This window comes from Myotis brandtii, unplaced genomic scaffold, assembly GCF_000412655.1.
Source record: "Myotis brandtii unplaced genomic scaffold, ASM41265v1 scaffold143, whole genome shotgun sequence".
NCBI lineage: Eukaryota > Metazoa > Chordata > Mammalia > Chiroptera > Vespertilionidae > Myotis > Myotis brandtii.
In genome coordinates this window covers 3,988,352-4,003,359 of record NW_005355115.1, presented here as the reverse complement: position 1 = coordinate 4,003,359, position 15,008 = coordinate 3,988,352, and the positions used below count along the sequence as shown (strand labels likewise).

General features: G+C 56.3%; 2 protein-coding genes across 6 annotated transcripts in view; one reads left to right on the top strand and one right to left on the bottom strand.

Moving 5' to 3' along the window:
* ABCC10 (ATP-binding cassette, sub-family C (CFTR/MRP), member 10) overlaps nucleotides 1-10,539 on the top strand; it is a 24,706-nt gene extending 14,167 nt beyond the window's left edge. Inside the window, exons 9-22 of the mRNA XM_005860984.2 lie at nucleotides 280-378; nucleotides 1,080-1,269; nucleotides 2,013-2,090; nucleotides 2,244-2,438; nucleotides 2,839-2,992; nucleotides 3,203-3,392; nucleotides 5,963-6,306; nucleotides 6,643-6,812; nucleotides 7,296-7,456; nucleotides 7,851-8,104; nucleotides 9,063-9,208; nucleotides 9,307-9,404; nucleotides 9,651-9,763; nucleotides 10,094-10,539. Coding sequence (XP_005861046.1) covers nucleotides 280-378; nucleotides 1,080-1,269; nucleotides 2,013-2,090; nucleotides 2,244-2,438; nucleotides 2,839-2,992; nucleotides 3,203-3,392; nucleotides 5,963-6,306; nucleotides 6,643-6,812; nucleotides 7,296-7,456; nucleotides 7,851-8,104; nucleotides 9,063-9,208; nucleotides 9,307-9,404; nucleotides 9,651-9,763; nucleotides 10,094-10,247 — 2,346 coding nt within the window. The 3' untranslated portion in view covers nucleotides 10,248-10,539. The remainder of the gene's footprint in view (nucleotides 1-279; nucleotides 379-1,079; nucleotides 1,270-2,012; nucleotides 2,091-2,243; nucleotides 2,439-2,838; nucleotides 2,993-3,202; nucleotides 3,393-5,962; nucleotides 6,307-6,642; nucleotides 6,813-7,295; nucleotides 7,457-7,850; nucleotides 8,105-9,062; nucleotides 9,209-9,306; nucleotides 9,405-9,650; nucleotides 9,764-10,093) is intronic.
* Nucleotides 10,471-15,008, bottom strand: part of DLK2 (delta-like 2 homolog (Drosophila)) — a 5,471-nt gene continuing 933 nt past the window's right edge. For 3 of the 5 annotated variants that reach the window (XM_005860987.2, XM_005860985.2, XM_005860988.2), the window contains exons 2-6: nucleotides 14,530-14,722; nucleotides 14,202-14,265; nucleotides 12,626-12,756; nucleotides 12,038-12,182; nucleotides 10,471-11,364 (exon numbers count right to left, since the gene is read on the bottom strand). In XM_005860987.2, the coding sequence (XP_005861049.1) occupies nucleotides 10,629-11,364; nucleotides 12,038-12,182; nucleotides 12,626-12,756; nucleotides 14,202-14,265; nucleotides 14,530-14,605 (1,152 nt within the window). In that variant the 5' untranslated portion in view covers nucleotides 14,606-14,722 and the 3' untranslated portion in view covers nucleotides 10,471-10,628. The remainder of the gene's footprint in view (nucleotides 11,365-12,037; nucleotides 12,183-12,625; nucleotides 12,757-14,201; nucleotides 14,266-14,529; nucleotides 14,723-15,008) is intronic. The other 2 variants (XM_005860989.2, XM_005860986.2) reach the window with 1 other exon arrangement.

The following is a 15,008-nucleotide window of genomic DNA, read 5'->3' as shown; positions in this document are numbered from 1 at the left end:
GGTGAGTCTGACTGAGCTTTGATCTCCTCTGTGAAAAGGAAATAATACCATCTTCATAAAGTTGTCATGGAGATTGGATGAGATGATGCCTGTAAAGTGCTAAGCACATAGTAAATGCTCAGTAAATGCCAGTTGTTACGGCTTATCCCCTCTGGCTTGCTCCCTCCCACCCCCAATTCAAGACCAGTCTTTTCAAGTTCCCTGACTCATTTCTATGCGAAGGGATAGGAAATGGGGTAGAAAGTATTGGGGAGCTTGCTCAGAGGCCTGTCCCATCAGATCCTTCCTGCTGGAGACCTGACAGAGGTGGGGGAGAAGGGTGTGACGCTCAGCGGGGGACAGCGGGCCCGGATTGCCCTTGCTCGTGCTGTCTACCAGGTAAGCTAACGGTGGGCAAGTCCAGAGCCTTGGGAGCTTAGCCGGAGGGTGTGGGATATTGTCATCAGCATCTGGTTCCCCCTCACCCATGCTCCTGAGTTGGTAGTTCCTTTACCCCATTTCCCCTGTTGCAGATTCAGGGCAGAATTAAAGGCCCTTTAAAAACTATTATGTGCCCTGCTCTGGCCAGTCTGGCTCAGTTGATCGAGCATCTTCCTGTGCACCTAAGGGTCACCAGTTTGATTGCCGGTCAGGATGCATGCTCAGGTTGTGGGCTGATCCCAAATTAGGATGCATGCCAGAGGCCAATCAATCTCTCTCTCTCTCTCTCTCTCTCTCTCTCTCTCTCTCTCTCTCCCTTCCTCTTTAAACATATTTAAAACTTAAACAAAAAAACTATTATGTGGCTTGAGGCACTGGGACCCAGCAAAGCTAAGCATTGGCCCTGGGGCACTGGCCTTGTTTGACTGGAGGGAAGTCCACCTCAGGTCTCACCTCCTTCTCGCCTGTTCTTCCTTAAAAAAAAATGGCTTCTGTATTTCTGCTATAAAATATGGCAATAAATGGGGAGTGCTGCAAGGTGTGTTCTTAAGCACAGGTACTGTATCACGCAAGGGTCAATAAAGTTCACAGAAAACAAAAAAAAGCTACTTAACCTACAGCTTCCTCTGCTGTCACATGGTGCCCCTACCACTCTCTAGGAGAAGGAGCTCTATCTCCTCGATGACCCTCTGGCTGCTGTGGATGCAGACGTGGCCAACCACCTGCTGCACAGGTGCATCCTGGGGGTGCTGAGCCACACCACGCGGCTGCTCTGCACCCACCGCACCGAGTACCTGGAGAAGGCTGACCTGGTGCTGCTGCTGGAGGCCGGGCGCCTGGTCCAGGCGGGTAATGTGGGCTGCCAGGGCCGGAGCCCGGCCCGTGAGGGACCACCTACCTGGGTGTAACTGGGGAAGAGGGACAGATGGATTGTCAAGTGCAGACTCTGCCACCCTCCGTGTGTGGCCTGGGCCCAGCCATCCTTCTGTCTCATGGGAGCCCCTGTCCTGCCTTCACAGATGTGAGTAAACGGAGAGCAGGAGGGAAAGCAGCACGCCGCACAATGCCAGTGGACTGGGGACTTGGGCTTTGTGACCGAGTACATTGGGAACTTACAGTCCCTGGATCTCTGAGAACAGTCTGATGTCCATGGAGAAGAGGAAGCAGTTTTAGAACAGTCTTTTTTATTTAAAAAAAAAATCCTGAAGGATTATTATCCAGAGGGGCATGACTGTCTGCAGGTTCACTGGGAGAGAAGCAGGAGGAAATGAGGCTCCACCAGAGTGTTGGGAATTTTGTGAGGCGTCAGGAAAAAGCTTGGCGGCACTGAGAGGTGACGCTGGGCAGAGTGCTCACAGCGCTATGACTGTCCCAAGGGCAAACATTTTCTGTCTGTGCTGATTGGGCTCCCGACACAGAGGGTGGACTTGATGGTCCTGCCCAGAGTCTCGGGGTCTCGGACAGAGCCCTGCCAGAGTGGGACCAATGAGAAGGGTGGTGGGTGAGGGGGCGGGTGAATTGACACACATTTTTAGAAAAACCTAGTATATTTCTGGAACAGTCCCCTCCTAATTTCACCTGCTACCTTGCAGGGCCTCCCTCTGAGATCCTGCCATTGGTACAAGCTGTCCCCAAAGTCTGGGCTGAAGATGGACAAGAGTCTGACTCAGGTACGGCCCAAGGATGACAGGAAGTGGCTTGCTCCTCACCACAAGACAGTAGGCATACGGTTTTCACAGAGCTTGCCTGCCTCTCTGAAACACTGAGGTTTTCAGCTGTCATCCTGCAAGCTGTCATCCCCCTGACCTCCTCGATCCTTCCAGCCACAGCACAGTCAGTATGGAGCCCAGAGAAAACAAAGGAGGGACTGGAGGTGGAGGAGAGCGCATCTGGCCGCCTGCTGCAGGAAGAAAGCAAGAAGGAGGGCGCTGTGGCCTTCCACGTGTACCGAGCTTACTGGAGGGCCATCGGCCTGGGCCTAGCCCTGGCCATCCTCTCCTCGCTGCTCCTCATGCAAGGTAGGAGTAAACCCCGGAGCCCTTATCCCACCCACAGCCTAGTCTTCTAGGTGCATCACATCCTTCCCTGTGGACTAATCCTTACAAAGCCCAAGACTCACCAGGCATGGACGACAACCGAGACAATAGGCCACCCCCGGTTCAGAGAGAGTCCCAGAAGCCAGACAGATGCACTCTGTAGTCATCTTCGGATCTGCCCCATTCTGCAAATTTGAGATCAAGCTCCCCGCAGACCTGTGGAGTGATAGACCCAGGAAAGAAGCGCACACCAGGGAGGACCTGGAATAGTGGCAGGGTGGGAGGGCCAGCAGGGTGAAGAAGGAGAGAACTAGTCAGGGGCAGAGCATTAGGATAAAGGAGGTGAGTCTCTCACAGCTTTCTCTTTCCTGTCCCCACCCAGCCACAAGGAACGCTGCTGACTGGTGGCTCTCCCACTGGATCTCTCAGCTGAAGGCAGACAAGAATAGCTCCCAGGAGGTGTCAGTCCAGACCCCCCCGGACCCTGCTGGGCTCCTCTCTCCCCAGCTGCTCCTCTTTCCCCCCAGAAGCTTCTAGTGAGTGACTGGAGCTGGGAGCAGGCCCAGCGCTCTCAGAGTGGTTGCCAGACAGGGAGTGAGAGTTGGGTGGGGGGGTTGGGGAGAGTAGGGCTGGTGTTCCTGGGGCTGTCTCTCTGGAGAATGGGGAGCGGTAGTGTAGGGGAGGGGACGGGACCCCCCAAGTGGGCTCTACTGTTGGTGGCCCACAGCCTCCTCCCCACCACCCAGCACCTCAGTGTTCCTGCTGCCCAAAGCTGCCCCCAACGGCTCCTCAGACATCCGTTTCTACCTTACCGTGTATGCGACCATTGCTGGTGTCAACTCCCTCTGCACCCTCCTCCGGGCAGTGCTTTTTGCAGCGGGCACCCTCCGGGCAGCCGCCATCCTGCATCGCCGCCTGCTGTGTCGAGTCCTTCTGGTGAGGGGATGAGCGGATGGGCATGGCATGTGGGAGCCCTCCCTATACTTGGGCTCCATCGAGGGCCCCATCCTACTTCCTAGTCCTCAGGAGAATCTAGCCCCTCACAGATGAGTGCAGCACTTGACAGCTTGTGACCTGGAAAGGCCGAGAGCAGAGGGGCTGCCTGGGTTCAGACCCAGCTACTTAACCTACAGCTTCCTCTGCTGTCACATGGGGAGAGAGGGATCGCACGCAGAGTCACTTCCGATCTGGACTTCTAAAGGGCTGGGGGTTGAGCTAAACACCCCTTAGTCCATGCGAAGACCCTTTTGTGTTTTACTTATTTATCTATCCATCCCTTTTTCTGCATACCCTATCTCCATTTCCCCTACTTTCCTTGAAAAGCAACATTCTAATTGTGTTTAATGTGTATCTTTTTGGTTTTTTTTTTTTGTGTGAAATGCCCGTTTTTGTGTTCATGTATTTTTTATAAATGAAATTTTGTTTCTTTCAGTTTATATTTAGGGCTGTTTCTAAGATCCATCCTGGTTGCTATGTGTATATCTATTCTAGTCTTTTGCCTATCCATAGACTTAGTATGAAGATAAATTAATTAGTTATGGAAAGTGCTTAGGATAGTCCTAGCCAGTTTGGCTCAGTGGATAGAGCATCGTCCTGCAAACTGAAGGGTCCCAGGTTTGATTCCCATCAAGGGCACATGCCTGGGTTGGGGGCTCAATCCCTAGTAGGGTGCGTGCAGGAGGCAGCCGATCAATGATTTTCTCTCATCATTGGTGTTTCTATCTCTCTCCTCTCCCTCTCCTTTCTCTCTGAAATCAATAAAAATAATATTTTTTAAGAAAGAAAGTGCTTAGGATAGTGCCTGGCACATACTAAGTGCTCAGTGGCAATTATTATTAATGTTATTGTTACAAAGCCCATTCTTATCTGTTGTCTTATTTGGACCTCATAATTACCCTGTGAGGTAGGTAGTATTATCCCTATTTTACAGATGAGGAAACTGAGGCTCTGAGAGTGTCAGTGACCGAGGTAAAGCTGTTTCCCTAGAGAGCAGGCCGTGAACCCAGTCCATTGCCTGTCAGGGAGCAGCTGCCTACTGTTCTGCTTCTCCTCCGGAGCCAAGGAGGGGACATCTTCAGGCTGCGAAGAAATTCATTTCTCTTACTCTGGCTTCGAGAGATACTTCAGAAAGTCCTTCAACCTAGTCTCCTGCCTTAAGATAGGACTGTCGCCCAAGTAAAGGCAGAGAGTTGGGGGACGGGGAAGGGGAGAGGGGGCTGCCCTGAGACTGTGCCTCCCAGTAGTAGTCCCGATATCTGTCAGTCACTGAGCCCTTCTCCATGCCAGGCAGCCTGTGCTGAGCACCTGGCTGCTATGTATATGCCTTTAATCCTACCGGTAGCCCTGTGAGGTGCAGTTCTATTAGTCTCATTTTTTTTTCATGATTGATTTAGAGAGAAACATCAGTTTGTCGTTCCATTTATTTATGCTTTTATTAGTTGATTCTTTTTTTAAAAATATATTTTATTGATTTTTTACAGAGAGGAAGGGAGAGAGATAGAGAGTCAGAAACATCGATGAGAGAGAAACATCGACCAGCTGCCTCCTGCACATCTCCCACTGGGGATGTGCCCGCAACCCAGGTACATGCCCTTGACCGGAATCGAACCCGGGACCCTTCAGTCCGCAGGCCGACGCTCTATCCACTGAGCCAAACCGGTTTCAGCTATTAGTTGATTCTTATATGTGCCCTGACTGGAGATGGAACCTGCAACCTTGGCGTATTTTTTTCACATATTTTCATTGATTTCAGAGAGGGAGGGAGAGGGAGAGGGAGATAGAAACATCAATGATGAGAGAGAATCATTGATTGGCTGCCTCCTGCATGCCCCTCTCTGGAGATTGAGCTCGCAACCCAGGCATGTGCCTTGACTGGAATCAAACCTGGGACCCTCCAGTCCGTAGGCCGACTCTCTGTCCACTGAGCCAGACTGGCTAGGACATCCTTGGTGTATTTAGATAATGCTCTAAGCAACTGAGCGACCCGGCTGGGCTTTTATCCCCATCTTTGAAATGAGGAACAGGGGCCTTTAAGAGATTGAGGGGTTTCACATCTAATTGGCAGAGCTGGAATCCCAGCCGCAGTCTGACTCCAGAGCCTGAATGCTACCATGAGACAGTACTGACTTGGACCACTGACCTCACCACTCTGTCCAGCCCTGGCGATCAGGATGTTCCTCCTGACATCTAACTGAAGCTCACTCACTGGCCTGAAGTCCCCATATTCTGGAGAGGGACGTAGGCATGTCTAGCACAGGGGTAGAAGAGTGGCCAGCATGGCCTTTCAGGGTCACCACTGGCCAGAGGGACAGTCTCTATCCTTTCTACCCTGCGATAGTCTTCCTCCTGGCCCCACCTGTTCCTCCTTTCTGCTCCCAAACTCTGGAGACACTTTACTTCCTTCCAATTCTCTACCTTGGACCTTCCGCACCCCACCACCCCCAGGGTGGTCCCCAACCCCTTTTGTGCCAGACCCTGCCCTTGCTCAACCACCTCCCTTCTCCCAGGCACCCGTCACGTTCTTCGACTCCACGCCTATGGGCCGGGTCCTAAACCGCTTCTCCTCTGACGTGGCCTGTGTGGACGACAGCCTGCCCTTCATCCTCAACATCCTCCTGGCCAACGCAGCAGGCCTGCTGGGCCTCCTGGCTGTGCTGGGCGCCGGCCTGCCCTGGCTGCTGCTGCTGCTGCCGCCTTTGAGCGTCATCTACTACCGCGTGCAGCGCCATTACAGGGCTTCCTCGCGGGAGCTGCGGCGTCTGGGCAGCCTCACCCTGTCTCCACTCTACACCCACCTGGCCGACACCTTGGCCGGCCTCCCAGTGCTCCGGGCCTGCGGGGCCACTGACAGGTGTGTGGAGTCTGCCTCTCCCAACCAGAGCAAGAGTGTGAGGTGCTGGGGGGAGGGGGCAGAGGATCCCCCTTAAGAAGAAAAGCACATGGGAGAGAGTGGCTTCAGGTCTCCTGAGAAGGGAAGGGTGGGTGAAGGCACTAAGGGAAAGAGGAAAGAGACAGAAAAAAGGGCTAGTGAGGCAGACTCCCTGTGACAGAACACACTGACTTCTCCGTACCCTCAGGGAGGCCTGTGGGGGTGCTGATCAGCTCCAAGAAGAAGGCGTTCTGTGGGGGAGTCTGGGCAAGTGATTGCAACAGTGGGTGGTCTTGCTCCCCCCCTGACCTCCCCCAGGTTTGAGGAGAAGAACCAGAGGCTCCTGGAGCTAAACCAGAGGTGCCAGTTTGCTTCCAGTGCCACCATGCAGTGGCTGGACATTCGGCTACAGCTCATGGGGGCCGCAGTGGTCAGTGCCATCGCAGGCATCGCCCTGGTGCAGCACCAGCAGGGCCTCGCCAACCCAGGTACCACCCGGGAGCCTTCACTCACCTCAGAGGCATTCGACTCCCATCCCCTGCCCCATTTCCCCCACCTTCCCTCTCCCTGCACCGCCCCCCAGCGTTTTCACCTGCCACTCAGGGTCCCTGTGAGTATGTGTCCTAATTCTCCTGCCCCTTATTTTAGAGTTGAGGACACTGAGTCTCAAGAAGTGACTTTCCCAGGTGATGCTGGATCTGGTACTAGAACCAGTCTTCTGATCTCTGCCCCTGCCCTGCTCCCCCCATCCCCAGCCCTCTGCCAGGCCCCCCGTCCTCCCTCAGAGCCTCTGCGGACCCACTCCACTGCCTGGCATCTGGCGTCCTGTGGCCCTGGGTCTGCTGCTGGCATCTTCCTGCTTCTCTGCGGCCTCCTTTCAATGCCCGCAGTCCGCAGCTTGAGATTCTCCCGTTCGGCCTCAGTCCTCCTCACCAAGCCTCCCCTAGTGCCTGGTGTTCCTCTCCTGCCAGGACTGGTGGGCCTGTCTCTGTCGTATGCCCTGTCCCTGACGGGGCTGCTCTCGGGCCTGGTGAGCAGCTTCACGCAGACAGAAACCATGCTGGTGAGCGTCGAGCGGCTGGAGGAGTACTCCTGCGACCTACCCCAGGAGCCCCAGGGCCATCCGAGGCAGGTAGGCCTGCACCTGTGCCCCAGGCCTGGGCACTGGGACCCTGAAGGACCCTCCCAACGGCCCCAGTCATTCCCCAAGTTCCTTTCCTTTCACTCCTCGCCATCTTTCTCAGCTCCTCCAATGTCCCCGCACAATCTCCCCTTCCTTCACTGTGTCCCTCATCTTGTGTCTGTTCTCCCATCTCTCCTTCACGTGTCCTCATTTCCCCCACCTTCTCTCTCACACCATCCATTTCTCCTTTTCTCCCATCTCTCCTTCACGTGTCCTCATTTCCCCCAACTTCCTCTCACGCCATCCATTTCTCATTCCCCCTCCTTCCACTCTCCAACCCCCCTTCTCCCCATGTCTCCCGTCTCACCCGTCTCCTCCACCTCCCACCCACGAACCCCACCAGCTAGGCACTGGCTGGCTGACGCAGGGGAGCGTGGAGTTCCAGGATGTGGTGTTGGTGTACCGGCCAGGGCTGCCAAATGCCCTGGATGGGGTGACCTTCTGCGTGCAGCCCGGAGAGAAGCTGGGCATCGTGGGCCGCACGGGCTCTGGAAAGTCGTCCCTGCTGTCAGTGCTCTTCCGGCTGCTGGAGCCCAGTTCGGGGCGAGTGCTCCTGGACGGAGTGGACACCAGCCAGCTGGCGCTGGCCGAGCTCAGGTCTGGGGGAGCGAGGAGAGGAGAACCAGACTTCTGGCACATAGAGGAAGCCTAGCCGAAAGGCTTCCCATAGACTCGGGGCAGCAGGGTCGATTGTGGGGAGAAGGCAGGCAGCAGGCAAGGTTGGCGAGCTCCCAGTGCTCGCTACCCTCAGGTCCAGGGATGTAGCTGTGGTCTCAGGTCTTTAATCTGACCCAGGCCCACCTTTCCAGCTTCATCTTTCTTGTACTTCCCAGCATACACCTTGCACTCTAGATCAATGATCACTGCGTCCTGAGTCAGAGCCTCCCGGTGCTGCGCCCAAGATAGTCATCCTCTCGGCCCTCAGGCTTGGCAGGTGATGCCCAGGGCACTCGAGACCTGGGCCAGTTGCCCCTGGCAACAAGAGGCCACATCTGGTGCTAAACAACTCCCCCCACCAGCCCCAGGTTAGCCTAGTGTCATTTTCTCTGATGTGGAAAAGGTAGGGGAGCTCTGTTCCAAAGCCTATTATTGATCCCTGGCCCTGGCCCTGCCTTTCCTGCCTTCACCTTCTCTTCTAACTTGTGGTGGCCTTGCATTATAGCTCCACCATATGGCTCCTCAGGACCCAATTCCAGGCCCTCCAATCTTGACGCATCCCCTCCCTACCATTCAGACTCTCTACTCATTCCTCGCCACCACGGCTGTCGCAGTGACTGCTGGAGTCAGTGCCACACCGCTACCCCACTCTTGTTTTGTAGCGTAGTGAGATGGAAGCTCCTGAAGGGCAGAGTGTGGGCCTTTGGTTTCTCTCGTGTCCCTCATGGCACCTGCACGGTTCTGGGAACACGCTGAACAGCGGGGGAGCTGAGTGAGGGTTATGTTCAGGGCTCCTCCCCAAGCTTCTCTGGAGGTGTAGATGTATAGCTAAAACCTGTGCTGGGCGCAGAAGTGACCACATCTCCAGCCTAGACCCATGTCCCTCCTTGTCCCCCAGGTCCCAGCTGGCTATCATCCCCCAGGAGCCCTTTTTGTTCAGTGGGACTGTCCGGGAGAACCTGGACCCCCGGGGCCTGTATGAGGACAGGGCCCTGTGGCAGGCTCTGGAGCAGTGCCACCTGAGTGAGGTGATCGGGTCCATGGGTGAGTACCAGGCCCGAGCCTGCAGGGTGGAGGAGGAGGGAGCAGGGAGGGGGCAGAGAGAGACCTAGGACCCGGGGTGACGATGCTGTGCCTTGCAGGTGGTCTGGATGGTGAGCTGGGCGAGGGGGGCCGGAGCTTATCCCTGGGGCAGAGGCAGCTGCTGTGTCTGGCCAGGGCTCTCCTCACAGATGCCAAGGTAAGGTGAGAGGAGGAGACATTCGAGAGGGCCGGGAAGAAGGCAGGGGCATGTGAGGGGTGAGGGAGTGAGTAGGGAGAAGTCTCAGAGGACCAAGTTAGTTTTTCTTTTAGAGCTGGAGGTGGGGAGCTGTGGGCTGGTCTGGGCTGCGCTGGGCCCTGCCAGAAGGCGGGGGCTGGTGCTTGGACAGGAGCCAAGACTAACCCTCTTCTCTGTCCTCCTGCCCACCCCCTCCACATGGCCCAGATCCTGTGCATTGATGAGGCCACGGCAAGTGTAGACCAGAAAACAGACCAGCTGCTCCAGCAGACCATCTGCAAACGCTTCGCCAACAAGACAGTGCTAACCATTGCCCACAGGTGTGCAAGCATCCGGCATGAGACTCCAATCAGGGGACATAGTGTCAGGGACCCCAGGGGTCAGAGTCCTAGAGAGTCCAAACTTCCATGAACCTCAGCTCCTCATTCTCATAGCACATTGTCTGAAGGCATCTGTGGTCCCCAGCACAGAGCCGGGGTAAAGCCTGGGGCAGAACTGTGCTGTCTAGGGGAGGAGAGGAGGGAATGTGGGTCAGCTTCCTGGTTGAGGGCAGCGGTCGCCAACCTTTCGGACCTCATGGACCACCAGTTGGTGACCGCTGCTTTACGGTACTGCCCTCCATCCTCCACTGACCACCTCCTCTCACACAGGCTCAACACCATCCTGAACTCTGATCGGGTGCTGGTGCTGCAAGCTGGGAGGGTCGTGGAGCTGGACTCCCCTGCCGTCCTGCGCAACCAGCCTCACTCCCTGTTCCAGCAGCTGCTGCAGAGCAGCCAGCAGGGAGCCCACTCCTCCCCCTGAGGACCCCACCCCCCTGTCTCGCCCTCTGCTGGGTGGCTGCAGAGCTGTTTGTTTACATTCTCCTCCATGGCTCTACCTCACTGGCACTCTCCCGGGGGGAGGTGTCATGGGTTCCTCTCTGAGAACCAGGCTTAAGGCAAAGCCCCAAGGGTTCCCCAGAAACAGGCCTCTGCTCAGCCCTCGTCAGTGACGCCAGGCAGGTTTTTCTGGAAAAGGAGTCCACTTATAACTTCATAGTTTTATTGAATAAGATTCCCATCTTACATTCTGTGTATTAAAAAAATAATATTTCTTGTGTGAAGCTGCTGAGGGGTGGCAAGTGAGGACCATTCCAGTCTGAAGGACAGAGGAGGTGGAGGCGGCACAAAAGCCCCACCGCCATCACAGTGCCGTGGTCTTTCCAGGCTCAGGGGGCAGGTCAGGTGGCAGGGGGAGCCCTGCAGGCAGCATGCTGACCTGACATTCTTGGTCCTGGCGAGCTGGGGCGTAGTGCGGTGCAGAGTAGCAACAGGGTCCGGGGGGACAGACACCCCGGCGCCAGGCCCTCAGGGTCAGCAACACCGTGGACAGGACCAGGGTGGCAGTGAGGGCCCCGAACACCACCACGGCCACCAGGCTAGACTCACCCAGCCTGGCCTCTTGCCTACGCACCACCTCCTTCACTGAGATGCGCAGCAGACCAGCCCCTGCGCTGTGGGGGACAGGCCCCGTGGCAGGCACCACCATGGACGAGGTGGGCCCCAGGGGTATGTCTGCCATGGTGGCAGGGGCTGGGCCGGGTAAGACGAGCTCACAAGTCTTGCCGCCATAGCCGCTGGGACAGAGACAGTCGAAGTCATGGACCCGGTCCCGACAGCGGGCCCCCCTCTGGCATGGGCGGCTGGCACAGTCATCCAGGTTGATGGTGCAGAAGCGTCCAGCAAAGCCCTCGGGGCAGAGGCAGGAGAAGCGGTTTATGCCATCCAGACAGGTGGCGCCGTTAGCACAAGGCCGCATCAGACAGTCGTCCACATTCACCTCACAGCGGGCACCCACAAAGCCTGCCAAGCAGCGGCACGTGAAGTTGAGGGCAAAGCCCTGGTCGTCCTGGCACTGGCCGCCATTCTGGCACGGGGAGCTGGGGTGGAGGTGGGAGAGGGCTTTGATACGGACTCACACCTGCAGGGTAGCCTAGGTCAGCATCCTGACCACTGCCGCCCACCCCCCTCCCAGCAATGTCACCCTGAGTCACATTCCGAGCCTCCAATATCTCCTTTTAAAAATGGGAATGGAAGTAGCATCCAGCTTCCACATTGTGAGGGTTAAATGAGATAACCCAACGTCAAGCAGTTAGCATGGGGCCTGGCCCAGAGGCAAGGCTCTTAGGCCTGACACAGAAATGAGGGCAGGCCCCGCCCTACAGGCCCATTTCCTCAGGCACACATGAGGCTAAAGCTGCTGCTAGAACATCCTTAGGGGCCACAGGGGAAGCTTTCCTGGGAGGATGAGGGGAGTCCTAGGTCTTCAACCCCCCCCCACCACCACCACCAACAGCCAGAGCAATCACACATTGATCTGTTACATCTCCAGTTCCTGTAGATTTTTGTGGAAGAAATGGCCCAGATGGTATAAAAAAGCTGAGAAACCCGGAACTACGGACACTGGCAAGCTGGGGTTTTATCCTCCGGTGCCCTCAGTGGGGCTTCTGACCCTCAGCCCTGTTACTTCATCACCAGCCTCCCAACAGTCCTGCCTCCTTCCGTCACCAGTTCTCACCTAACCTTGAACTCACCCCACGGGGCCATACTCACCCTGCCTGCTCACAGGGTCCAGTCTTGCGCTCACAGTCCCGTCCGTGGAAGCCTGGTGGGCACACACAGTGGTACTCGCCGCCCCCATCATATACGCACTGGCCTCCATTCCGGCAGGGGGACTGCGTGGTACAGATGTGCTCATCTACAGAGGAGACAGAGAAGGTTCTGGGATAGCCCCTTACATCTGGCACCCAGACCTCCCCAGGCCCCACCTAAGGCTCTGTGGGTGCAGCTCATACTGCAACCCCCACCCCCCACCCCAGCTGGTATGTATGGTGGAGAAACAACACTGAATTCGGAACCAGGAGGCTCCTAGCCCTGGCAATGTCAGTCTGTCTCAGTGACTTCAAGCAAGTTGTAGCTCATCTATGAGTCTCAATTTGCTCATCTGTAAAATGAGTACCATTTTCCACAGCTGCCTTGCCTATCTCATGGGGTTAGGTTAAGGGCCAATTCAGACAGCAGATAGGTATGAAGTCTAAAATGATCAAATGCTGTGTATTTGAGTTTGGGGGCTGGACACAATAAATAGGAGTGGATGTTCTCCCAAGACACATGGGGTCGGTCTCCAGACTACTCCCCTACCTTTGTCACAGAACTTGCCCGCCCAGCCACCATGACAGATGCACTGCCAGGGCTGGTGGCAGGAACCATGCTGGCAGCCAGGCATCCTCACACAGCGCTCACAGTGCAGCCCCTCCCAGCCTGGGTCACACCTGATGGGGAGAAGCACAGGGTCAGGGCTCTGGGTGGGGGATGTGAGGAAGTGGAGGCAAGACCAGAGCATCTCGAAAACAAGAAGACATGACAGTCCCCAAGGGAAGCAGGCTCATCAAGATAGGTGTGGGCTGTGCAGATCATCTGACACCAGCATTCAAGTCTTGGTTCTGCACTTTGTCTAATCCTTATGAGCCTTCGTTTCCTGATCTGTAAATTGGGAATGCACTTTCCAGGGATGTGTTGAGGAAGAAGCTACGATGATTGTAAATACTCCCAGTGTCAGTCCTGGCATATCTGAGACTCAGAAATGTGAGTTGTTTTTTAAAGAGTGCCCTTGATTCCAGGGCAAAAGCCTGACCTGTGTTTTTGTTTTGTTTTTGTTAATTTTTTTTACAGAGAGGAAGGGAGAGGGATAGAGAGTTAGAAACATTGATGAGAGAGAAACATCAATCAGCTGCCTCCTGCACGCCCCCGGCTGGGGGATGTGCCCGCAACCGAGGTACATGCCCTTGACTGGAATCGAACCCGGGACCCTTCAGTCTGCAGGCCGACGCTCTATCCACTGAGCCAAACCGGCCAGGTATGTTGTTGTTTTTTAATCCTCACCCAAGGAGTGAGGATATTTTTCCATTGACTTTTAGAGAGAGTGGAAGGAAGGGGGGAGAGGGGGAGAGAGAAACATTGATGTGACATAAACACATCGATTCGTTTCCTCCCACACAGGATCCGATGGGGGCCAGGGATCAAACCTGCAACCCAGGTATGTGCCCTTGACTAGGAATTGAACCCATGACTCTCCGGCAGGCCTGCACTCTAACCACTGAGCACGCCGCCAGGGCCTGACCTATTTTTTTTAAAACAGCCTTCCATCCTTGAGTCCGAAAAACCCCCGGCCCCTCCAGCAGCTTGCCCTGACAGGTCATTTCCTCATGTCCATCCAGACACATTTCCCTCCAGCTATTGGATTTGCCCCACCCCAACTCCAGTGAGTCAATTACTCAAATCCATCAAGAAAGATTCTCTTCCATAAGATCTCCCCGGCAACCCGCCCAGCAGCCTTTCTTTTATAGGCCAAACCAATTCTCTTTATATCTTGCCTATCTCTCCCTTTCCTCCAGGCTCCCACTCTCCAGACGGTCTCAAGCTCCAGGCCTTTCTCCGGGTCTTGAGGAGGAATGTTACAGAATTCCTGGGTCAGATTTGGGAGAGTAAAACAGCGGGGAGGCATAAGCTGGAAGAAGGAAGAGTCAAGGCAAAGGGGAGTGGGGGGGGGGCGGCCAATCCGCCCTGTGTGCCGTGGGGGGATGGGGAGGGAACAGTAGAGTCTTAAGCCCCTAGAGTCTAGGGCCTAGACACACTGCCCTGGGGCTTGACCTGGTTATGGGTGTGAAGGGCTGGGAAAAGAGGAGCAAAGGGTTTAGGAGCACGTGCTCAGAGGTACCTGCAGGAGCCGTCAGGCGCACAGCAGCCGTGGGTCAGGTCACAGTGGGAGCTGCAGTCATCGGCTGCAAGAGATTGAGGTGGGAGGGGTGAGCCCGGGTCCGGGTTGGGCTCCCTGAGATGCTGGGCTGGGGAGGGTGAGGGGCCCCAGTAATTGGGTGGGCTCAGCTCTGGGGCCGGGCCGAAAAGACACTCGTCCAAGGGATGACTTGGGTCTCACCGACCCCGCGGGTCCGAGCGGCTGCAGTGCCGTCTCTGGCCGGCAGAGGTCAACGTGCAAGCGGGGGACGTCGGGAGAGGGCCGCGACCTGCGTCCGGGGTGCGCTCACCTACGGCATGCAGAACCGGTGCCCCCAGGACGCACAGCAGGCACATGAGATGCAGGCAGCGGCAGCCGCTGGGCATGGTCAGCGCCGGCCCCAAGAAGGACGGACGGATGGAAGGCCGTACGTGCGGACACCTGTGGGACGGCACAGGCTGCGAGGCGGTCGGGTGCGGAGATGAGCTGCACGGATTGCGGTTCTGAGCGATAGAAGCCGAGGGGGAGAGGGGAGTCCGTACAGAAGAAGGGGGTGAAGGCAGCGGCCGAGCGGGGGCGGGGAAGGGTTGAACCAGCGAGGGGGTGGGTGACACGGCCCGGAATCAGGCTCTGTGGGAAGAAGCTAAAGGATGGGCAGCGTGGAGGGGCCGGGGCTAGGGGCGCAGCAGAACGGAGGAGCCCGTGGGATGGGGATCGCGCCGAGGGGAGGCCTTGAGCACGGAGCGGACGCGGGGTCTGGTTCCCAGCAGCGAGCAGTCTCCGACCCCA